General features: G+C 48.3%; 1 protein-coding gene and 2 long non-coding RNA genes across 20 annotated transcripts in view; 2 read left to right on the forward strand and 1 right to left on the reverse strand.

The window, feature by feature from the left end:
• LOC309616272 overlaps positions 1–7,412 on the reverse strand; it is a 59,857-nt gene extending 52,445 nt beyond the window's left edge. For 2 of the 6 annotated variants that reach the window (XR_014237395.1, XR_014237396.1), the window contains exon 1: positions 7,057–7,370. This is a non-coding gene — a long non-coding RNA (uncharacterized lncRNA). Of the gene's footprint in view, positions 1–7,056 lie in introns of all 6 variants that reach the window. The other 4 variants (XR_014237393.1, XR_014237394.1, XR_014237397.1 and 1 more) reach the window with 4 other exon arrangements.
• Positions 1–10,512, forward strand: part of LOC309616285 — a 409,627-nt gene that overhangs the window by 80,863 nt on the left and 318,252 nt on the right. The window lies entirely within an intron of this gene.
• Positions 7,570–10,512, forward strand: part of BRD7 (bromodomain containing 7) — a 41,359-nt gene continuing 38,416 nt past the window's right edge. For 3 of the 13 annotated variants that reach the window (XM_082366645.1, XM_082366640.1, XM_082366652.1), the window contains exons 1-2: positions 7,570–7,849; positions 8,297–8,505. In XM_082366645.1, coding sequence (XP_082222771.1) covers positions 7,801–7,849; positions 8,297–8,505 — 258 coding nt within the window. In that variant the 5' untranslated portion in view covers positions 7,570–7,800. Of the gene's footprint in view, positions 7,850–8,296; positions 8,506–10,512 lie in introns of those variants that run through there. The other 10 variants (XM_082366646.1, XM_082366651.1, XM_082366644.1 and 7 more) reach the window with 5 other exon arrangements.

Genomic DNA, 10,512 nt, shown 5'->3' on the forward strand with positions numbered 1-10,512 from the left:
AAATGGAGAGATATTCCATGTTCACAGATAGGAAGACTCAATATTATCAAGACGTCAGTTGTTCCCAACTTGTTGTATAGATTCAATGCAATCTCAATCAAAATTGTAGCAAATTATTTTGTGGATATTGACAAACTGATTCTAAAGTTTATATGAAGAGGCAAAAGACCCAGAGTAGCCAACACAATACTAAAGAAGAACAGAATTGGAAAACACACAGGGACTTCCCTGGTGGTCCAGTTACTACTGGACCAGAATCCACCTTCCAATGCAGGGGATGCAGGTTCAATCCCTGGTCAGGGAACTAAGATCCCGCATGCTGTGGGCCAACTAAGCCCGCACGCCACAAATACTGAGCTCGCGTGCTTCAACTAGAGAGCCTGTGTGCCGCAAACTACAGAGCCCACATGCTCTGGAACCCGCACGCCACAACTACAGAGCCCTGGAGCCTGCACGCCACAACTAGAGAGAGAAAACCCGCAAGCCACAACTAGAGAGAAGCCCGCACGCTGCAACGAAGGATCCCACGTGCCGCAACTAAAGCCCAACACAGCCAAAATAAATAAATAAATTTTTTTAAAAAATAGTTGGAAGACACACTACTCAACTTCAAGACTTACTGTAAAGCCACAGTAATCAAGACAGTGTGGTGTTGATGAAAGAACAAACAAATAAATCAGTGGAACAGAATTGATAACACAGAAATAGATGCCTATAAATATAATCTACTGACAGGAGTAAAGGCAGTATAATGGAGAAAAGAATCTTTTCAACAAATGGTCCTGGAACAACTGAACATCCATATGTAAAAAAATGAATCAGGACAAAACCTTACACCCTTCACAAAAATTAACTCATATTTCCTATTTGATCGAGGGCTCCAGGTTTATCTTTATCATGGCAGAATCTGAGTCCAAATGACTTTGCAGCTGTCTGCAATGGGCACCATGGCTTGGACTTACTGCACTTGAGCAAGTGGCTCCGGGGCCACAAGGGCAGAGGCAGCCCAGGATATCTACATGGACAGCTGCCATCTGCCACCTCTCTTTTGTTCACTCAGAGGCAGGCAGCTGGGGCCTCATGAACAACCCTGGAAGCTGCACCATCGACAGCCTGTCACAGCGAATCACCTCAGGCTGCTGCATCCCCAAAGAGCTGCTCACCGACCCAGCCTCGGCCCCCTCTGGGGCTCTCACAGCAGCACAAACAGGCTGGTGCCAGGTAGGCCCATCCCTGCTGTCAAACTGGGGCACCTGCTCCAGCTGCTGGGGGTCTGGGCTCGGGGAATGCCACCTCCCCCTTTTCCCCCGGGGACAGAGTTCAGGGCACCCCCAGAGTATCCAGGAGAACGGCAGTTTCCTGCGCCGTTATATTTACTTGGGAAGGCTTTCACTGTGCAAGAAGCCTTTTCACTTACCCTGACCCTCATGCCAACAACACAGGCTGCACAGGGCAGGTTCTGCCCATTCCTCACAGGAGAAAACTGAGGCTCAGACAAAGGAAGACAAGAGAAGAAGTAGTAGCCCGAGGACAACTGGTCATGGGAGATCTTCGCCCTGCCTCACTGCTGCATTAGGGGGCTTTGGGGAACACAGCAGGGCAGAGGGGAAGGTCGTGGGAGCCCCTGATGCTCAGGCCTTTCAGTGTGTCTAGATCAGGGGGTCGGCTCCCAGTAAGCCTTTTTCGTCTGACAGCTATAAGGGGATTCCTGTAAAGAGTCCCCACCAGCTCTCCCAGAACTGCCCCAACCAAGGGAGACCACACTCTATCCCAGGGTCAGCTGTGTCCCAGGGCGCCCTCTCCACAGAGGCGCCAAGGTCAGAAAGAAGGCCCAGCTGTGGTGGGAGCCTGGCACACCTCAAGGTAATGAGTCTGCTCAGGGCCTGGCCTGCCCCAGCCTCAGGCCCACTGTGCAGCTGCAGAGAGGCCTGGGCCTGAGAGAGCCGGTCAGAGGCCATTTCCTGGGAATGCCACACCCCCCAGTGGCCAGCCTTCCCCAGTGCCTCTCTCCTCCTCCTCCTTCTCAGATTCTCCCAGAGGCCACCAGTTACCTCCTGTCCCCAACTAAAAGACCCTCGGGGAGGACAGAGTGGGGGAATCATCTCACAAAACAGTGGTAATTATTCATTCTTTCATCCAACAAATATCTCTTGAGGGCCTGCGCTGAGCCTGGCACTGTGCTAGGTGCAGAGGACACAGTGCAAGGGAGACAGACCCAGTCCCTGTCCCCAAGGACCTGGGAGTCCAGTGGGGAGAGTGGACAAACACGCACACAGACGGGTAACTGATACGTAACTCCACAAAGGGAAGCAAAGCCACACGGGGCTGAGGAGTCAGAAGTGCTGCTGAGGCAGTCACCCTGGAGCCCAGGATGACCCGAGGGCAGAAGCCAGGCCAGGAGCTGAGGGGAGAGTATTCCAGGCACAGGGAAGAGCAGAGGCTGTGGTCCTGGGTGTGTCAGAACAAGTGAGGAGGCCGGTGTGGCCCAGCCACGGTGACAGGGGGAAGAAGTGGGGCTGGAGAGATAATGAGACCAGATCAGGCCCTGAAAGCCAAGGTAAGGGTTTGGCTTTGACTCTGAGAAAGATGGAGAGGCACGAGACAGTTCTGAGCAGGAGACTGACATTATCTGAATCACGTTTTTAAAGGATCATAGAATATTTTAAAATTAGGACTTCCCTGGTGGCTCAGTGGTTAAGAATCCGCCTGCCAATGCAGGGGACACGGGTTCGAGCCCTGGTCTGGGAAGATCCCACATGCTGCGGAGCAACTAAGCCCATGCACCACAACTACTGAACCTGTGCTCTAGAGCCCGCGAGCCACAACTACTGAGCCTGTGGGCCACAACTACTGGAGCCCGAACGCCTAGAGCCCGTGCTCCACAACAAGAGAAGCCACCGCAATGAGAAGCCCGCACACCGCAACAAAGAGTAACCACCACTAGCTGCAACTAGAGAAAGCCCGCCAGCAGCAATGAAGACCCAATGCAGCCAAATGTAAATAAATAAATAAATTTATTTTAAAAAATTAATGCTAGCAGCTGACATTTACTGAGCACTTACTCTATACCAGGTCTCACTCTCGGTGTTTTGATTCTGACTTCCACCCTCTAGCTGTGTAACATAGGTGGCTCCTGTCTGGTCCTGATGCTGCCTCTGTAAGATGGACACGCTATCTCCTCCTCTGAGTGTTGCAGGGAGGACACTGAGGAAGGGTCCAGGCTGGTGAGTGCACAGCAGATGCTCAACAAGCGTCACAGCAGTTATTCATGCCCAAAGCATCAGGGGCTGTGTTCTAGGAATCTGGTGAAATGCATCAGGCCAGTCCACCTTGGAAAGAGAAAGCATCCATTCGGCCTCCACGACGGAGGTACAGCAAACCAGTCTGCGAGGGAAGCGACAGAGGCCCACAGATGTAGGAAGGTGCTGGGTGGGACTAAGCAAGGTAAAGAGCCAGCCTTGTCCTCTCCCATTGTGCTCCTCTTCTTCCACCAATAAGGATGCACGAGAGAGAAGCTCCCTCTCCTTATGAGGGGTGACCAGCTGCTGGCAAGGAGCCTCCCCTCGCAGCCCAGGTCAGAACCAGGCCCCTACACAGGTCTCACAAAACCTGAAGTTTGGGGACTTCCCTGGTGGTCCAGTGGTTAAGAATCCACCTTCCAATGCAGGGGATGCGGGTTCAATCCCTGGTCAGGGAACTAAGATTCCCACATGCCACGGGGCAACTAAGCCCGCACGCTCCAGAGCCTGTTTGCCACAACTAGACAGAAGCCCACGCGCCACAAGGAAAGAGCCCACATACCACAACTAAGACCCGACGCAGCCAAAAAAATAAATAAATACTAAAAAAAAAAACCCTGAAGTTTGGCCATTAGAGAGCTGGTCCATCAAGTCAAGCAGTCATCTTCTATTGGTCAAGTACCCCTTGTTCCATAACAGCAAAACTATTTCCATTCTTCAACTTACCTTTTGATCCTTCTCAAGGCACAAACATCCATTTCTACACCTTTATGTGAGTATATGCATCCCCTTCTGGAATTTGTTTTCATCTAATGCTACTCCAAACATGCAGGAAGGGACTTTGGAGATTATCTGACCCTCTTTTTGAAGAGCAGTGTGACCTAATGGTTAGAATGTGGGGTTTGGAGGTAGGCAGACAAGGATTCAGATCCCAGACAGGCAAGCTGTGTGCCCTTGGATAAACCACCTAACTTCTCCAGGCCTCAGTTTCCTCACCTGTGGGACAGGGATAAGTGTGCTCTTCTCACCCACCTAGAAGAGGATAAAAGGGGATGGCAGCGTGGGCAACACTCCAGCCAAGTCCCCTGCACAGGCAATTGCTCAGTTTCTGTCATTTCTTTCCTTCTTATTGACATATGTAATAGGCTCAGAAAGCTTATTTGTATAAATTTTTTATACAAATACTATATAACAAATTATACTAAGACTTGGTGGTTTAAGTAAACATACATTTGTTATCTTACAGTTCCTGTGGGTCATGAGTCTGAGCATAGTTTCCCTGGGTCTTCTGCTTTGGGGTCTCTCCAAGTCTGCAATCAAGGTGTGAGCCAGGGCTGAGGTCTCATCTGAATGCTCCACTGAGGAAGGATTCACTTTGAAGCTCAGGTGGTTGTTGGCAGGACCAATGGCTCAAGGGCTGCTGGACTGACAGCCTCAGCTCTTGCGGGGTGTTGGTTAGAGGCTGCCCTCCATTCCTTGCACGTGAGCCTATCCAACATGGCAGCTTGCTTCACCGAAGCATGCAAGCCAAGAAGGCAATAGAGTTGGCTAACAAGACAAAAGTCACAATCTTCTGGAACCGAATCACAGAAGTGACATCTCATCACTTCTGCCATATTCTGTGGTCAGAAGTAAGTCTCTAGGCCAGTCCACGGTCAATTGGAAGAAGTGACTACTAGGAGGCAGGAATCTTTAGGGGTCATTTTAGACTCTGCCTGACTCTAAAATGTTCATTTCAACTAGAATTTTCTGGTGCCTTTTAGGTGCCAGGAACTATCCTTGGGCTGGGAATAAAAAAGTAGATGAGTTGAGGTTTCTATCTCCCAGGAACTTTTTTCTGTGAAGTGTTATCTGCTTCAGGTTCTTACTCACTTTTCACTGCTGTGAATACTTTGGGACCTAGGTAAGATCTCTGTTGAGGAAAGGAGGGAAATTACTAACTCCCTAATGTAAATGAGTTAACTGGACCCTTTCCCTGCATCACAGGGTGTTCAGAGGGAAGACACACACACACACACACACACACACACACACACACACACACACACAGTGAGCTAGTTCTGAGGGGCCTTTGCAGAGTAGTGGTCACTGTGTTGGGTGCTATGGACCCAAAGGTCCTGTGCTCCCCAGACCAAACCCTGCCCTGGGGGAGCATACTGGGTGATGAGGAGAAGGCAGGAAAACTCACAGGTTCAGCCTGGAGTGAGCCAGACCCACTCCATAGTGGAGGCCAGACCCATAGGGGGAGCTGGCAAAGCAGTTCTCCTTAAAGCAAAAACAGTTATAGCCAGTAGTTGAAAAGCTGAAACCAAGCTTTGCTCTATACTTAGGGGGCTTTGGTGGCTTGATTTCAGAGCAACAGAGGTTCCCTTCTCCAACACCCCTCTTGCTCCACTCTGACATCCACCTCACAGATGCCAGAGAGGCTTGTTACAGGGAGCTAACAGACACAAACTCTTAGCCTTTGTGAAAAAGCAGCTCCCCTCCTCTAAAGGAACCTCATCTTCGCTGACTAATCACTGGGGTCTGGTGGGGACTGCCAGTCATAGACTCTAACTCCTCTTGGCCATAGGGGTGGACTTGGTATCCAAGCTGGATCAATCTCCCATTCCCTTGCCTATAAAACATGTGAGCCAAGCCAAGCCAGTCAGAGCCCTCCCCTGAAATTTTTTCCTGGGTGAAGCTGATAGGGAAGAAAGAGACCCGTTTCCCAATTGGTCAGGATACAGCTGCTGGTAACTGTGTTTTCAGCCATGTAGGGAGAAAAAAATGGAGCCCAAAAAAATGGAGCCCAAGGGATGAGACAAAGAAAGAGAGAGAGACCTCACAGTATGAAATCCCTGGTTCCCATCTTTCTTCAGGCGAGGTTTACTCCTGTCCTTCCTGGACATGTGACCCAATACATCTTTTTATTTACTTGAAATAATTCAAACTGGATTTCTGTCATTATCCAACCATAGGGCTCAGAATTACAAGTCTACCATTTCACCACTGCAGTTCAAGTTAAAGCTACAGATCTTCCTGGGAGAAGTAATCCAGAGGTCCAAACTCTTACTCAAGTATAAATGACTAATGTCAGCTCCTTTCTTGAGAGCAAGCGGTGATTATAGGTTTATCTGAAAACAAACAGGGCACTGTAACTCTAAAGGTAGAGACAATCAAGACCTCCTTCATCAGGTTCACAAGATTATGATACAGATTCAGAAAACCTGGATTTGAAGCCTGGCTTTACCACTAACTGGCAACTTACTTAATTTCTCTGGGTATCCATTTCCTCATCTGTAAAATGGGAATAAGAATATTTCTGCCCTTCCTACCTTACAAGGTTGTCATGTAGAAAAATATCAACATCATTTTGTTTCCCTGCAGCCATAATCCCTGGATGTGCTATCTTAAACACACCTTAACATTTTATTTAGGTAAATGCCAGTGAGCAAAAATGTGAATAACTCATCTCACCAGTAAGGCTCAGCATCTAAGGATAAAAGTGAATGAGAAGAAGGGCTTAAAACAGGATTGAGGAGTAGACATCCATCTACAGAGCAATAGTGTTAGTCTGGACCCCCACTTGGGGTGGATCCAGATATATTTTCATCATTTTTTCAATCTAATTTCTAAATTTTCTTTCTTTTTATTTCAAAAAAATTAAACATGCACATGAGAAAATTTTCAAACCATACAGAGAAGCATAAAACTAAACCAATCCACTCCACCTCCAGTCCTATTCACCTGAGATAACCACTGTTAACAGTTCTTGAGTATCCATCACAGCCTTTTAATCCAGATGACAAGACTTATTTCCATAAATGCATCTTACCTAATACACTCTGCTCCGTACTTTGTTGATGTTGTTTTAATTAAGGTCTTGGAGGCCTTTACATATCATCACATTAGTTTTTTGTTGTTGTTGTTTTTTAAGTTACAGTCCTTCAGTTACCAAGGTGCTGGATTTGCTGGATCTGGCATCCAGTACAGGGTTCAACAAATACTGTTAAAGGGAAGATAGAAGCTAGGGAAAGTGGGATAAAAGGGAGGAGTCAGGAAAGGAGGAAGGGTGATGAAAAGAAAAAGGAAGAAAGGAAGGAGGGGGCAAGGAGGAGGGAGGGAGGGAAGGCATCAAGGGAGGGAAGGAAGAGAGAGATGAAGAGGAAGGAAGGGAGAGTGACGGAGAAAAAAGGGAGTTTCAGAGTGGTGGATCCCACCCTGGCCCCGCCCCCGGGCCGGACTCCGGGCCGCAGGCTGCAGAGCCACCTCCAGCCGCCAGGGGCCGCCACGCGCAGCCGGCCGCTCTCTGCGCGCGCGGCAGGCCCTCTCTCCCGCCCCCGCCGGCCTCTCGCCGACCCGCAGCCGCTCTCGGGCTCCGGCTGGGTCTTGCGCGCTCGGGCGTTGCTGGGTCTCTTCGTGAGAAGCCTCGCGCCGTTCGGCGCACGCCGTACCCCTGCCTCGAGGCGCGGGGTCTCGTGGGCCCCGCTCCCGCCCTCCGCTCGCCTGGCCCGGACCGGAAGCGGCGCCGCACGGCCTGGGCCTGGCGCGGGGGGCGGGCACCGGGGCCCGGTCGGACATGGGCAAGAAGCACAAGAAGCACAAGTCGGACAAACACCTCTACGAGGGTGAGGAGTGGGCCGCGGTGGGGGGCGGCGAGCCCGCGGTGGAGGGTGGCGAGCCCGCGGCGGCTCGGTGGGGTTTTCGTGCGTTCGAGACTACCCTCGAGTGTCCGAGGCGGGCCGGGGGCCGCACCTCCCGCGGGCAGGCCCGGACCCGCGAAGGGGGCGCGGCCCGCGTGAGCCGCGCAGACCCCAGGCGAGGGCGGCATTCGAACCCGGGACCCCCGGCCCGGGCGGGTCTCTTGTTGAGAGGTGTGAGGCGGCCCGGGAACGTTCGGGGCGTCCACTCGGCGAGTGCCCGTCATTCAACAGGTGCTTCGTGGGCCGCCCACTGCGTGTCCCGGGCCGCCTCGGTCTGTGCGCCTCATTTTCTCCCGTCCAGCGGTCACTCTTCGTTGTGGATACTGCCCCGCGAGGTTCTCCTTTAATTGAAGCCCTTTCCTTTCATTTAAGAGTATGTAGAGAAGCCCTTGAAGCTGGTCCTCAAAGTGGGAGGGAACGAAGTCACCGAGCTCTCCACGGGCAGCTCCGGGCACGACTCCAGCCTCTTAGAAGACAAAAACGAACATGACAAACACAAGGACCGAAAGCGGAAAAAGAGAAAGAAAGGAGAGAAGCAGGTTCCAGGGGAAGAAAAGGGGAGAAAACGGAGACGAATAAAGGTAAAGGTCGTTGCGTTGCTTCAGCTTTGCAGGTGGTGCCAGTTTCTGAGGGTTGCCGCCTCCCGCTGCCAACCTTGCTTTATTTTCTTTGTGTCTAGCGAGATGCTGAAACGCTTGTAAAATCGGACTTGTCTTGAGCAGGAGCAGGGCAGAATAGAAACATGAATCATCTGTGAGCTTCAACAACTCTTTCTTTAATTATACTCTTAGTTGTACTCACACATCAGGTGAGTGAGCAGCTAAGTCCTGATTTTCAGGAGCTGCTTCCTACCATCTAGGAAAGGTAAAAGTCATGCTCAAGAAAGCCTCAGTGTTCGAGGTTTGTGGAAAATAGTCATTTCAAAAGTTATTAGGATTCACATTTTGTTCTGAAATAAATACTACAGTGCCAAATACATAATGAACAGTTTTCATATTTTAGAACAAAGTTTGAGTCTATTGATGGGATAATTTGATCAGAGACCTTTAAGGGATATGACACCAGTGATAAAAATAAGCATTTTCATAACCATTTGCAGTTAATAGAAAGTAAAAAAGAAAGTAGCTGCCATCTCTATCTGTAAGCTGGGTAAAATAGTAATAATAATTAACTTTCCTTCCAAGGATGATCACATACATACCTGGAATTGTCCTAGACTTCTGCACTTCCCAAATGTAACCTGTCACGAAGTGACTTGTTGAATCAGTTACTGGATCTTGAAGCTAGATTTCTGTAGGTTTAGTTTTATAATTTTTTATATTTATATATACAACAGAAATGTTCTAGTCCATGTGATTAAACACATCGGTGAGTCACTAAATCTTAGAGATTCTCTTTTTGGAATTTCTTAATTATGTGCCTTTCTGCCCCAATGTCTGTTGCCTTCGTCTAGATTGTGACAATATATAGAACTGTCTAACGTTTTTTTTCCCCTAAACTATAAAAGCCATATATGCCTATGATTTTTTTTTTTTTTTTGAAAGAAATTCAGGTAATACAGAGGTAAACAAAATGGAAGGGAAAAAAGTTTTGCTCACTCAGGTACCTCGTTTAGTCTTCCTCTTCAGAGGTAACCAGTTTTGTTTCGTTTTTTTTAAATTATTTACTATTAGGAGTAAGGTAATTCATGAGTAGGTTTGACATAAATACACTACCATGTGTGAAATAGATAGCTAATGGGAACCTGCAGTATAGCACAGGGAGCTCAGCTCAGTGCTCTGTGATGACCTAGATGGGGGGGAGGGGGGGAGGGAGGTCCAGGAGGGAGGGGATATATGTATACATATAGCTGAGTCACTTCGTTGTACAGCAGAAACTAACACAACATTGTAAAGCAATTATACTCCAATTGAAAAAAAATTATATTAAAAAAAAAGGCAAGAGTACTACAAGGCTTTTAACATAAAAGCGGTGTCCTGCTCCATCCTGGAGTTTTACTTCCCAAACTTTTTTTTTCTTTGGATGTTTATCTCCATTTCTAAATGTAGGTTTATATTGCTCTTTACTGATTTATGTGTACATCTTTTACTGACATCATGTTGCTCAAGATGAGAATTTAAATTAGCATCCTTATATTGCTCCACGCCCCCCGTTTCCCTTCCTGCATTCTCCCCGTGTAGATACAGCTCAATATTCAGTGTTTATTTCTAATTATTGTTCATTGGAGACAAATGGAATATACAAATACAGATCTGATCTTGACCAGTTGATTAATTGCTTTCATTTGTTTGGTTATCGTGTACTGATTCTTCCCAAACTTCTAACAGATTTGTAAAACCCATCTGATTTCTGTTTTTCACATGGTCAGACACTTCCCCTTTTTTGGAAACATCCATCTTGCAGCCCTCTGTCCCCTCCTGCTCTAATCTGGACTAGTTGTTCTCTAGGCCTCCTTTGCATTCTTTCTGGATCCCATGTCTTCCTCTTGACTTACTCCTTTGTTCTGGTGGAGTCTTAACTCTACGAACTTCCTAAGAAAGCATTCATAGGAGGTAGATTTTTTGTAAGTTCTTACATGTTTGAAAATC

The sequence above is a fragment of the Balaenoptera borealis genome (assembly GCF_965194805.1).
Source record: "Balaenoptera borealis genome assembly, chromosome: 19".
Taxonomy (NCBI): Eukaryota; Metazoa; Chordata; class Mammalia; order Artiodactyla; family Balaenopteridae; genus Balaenoptera; species Balaenoptera borealis.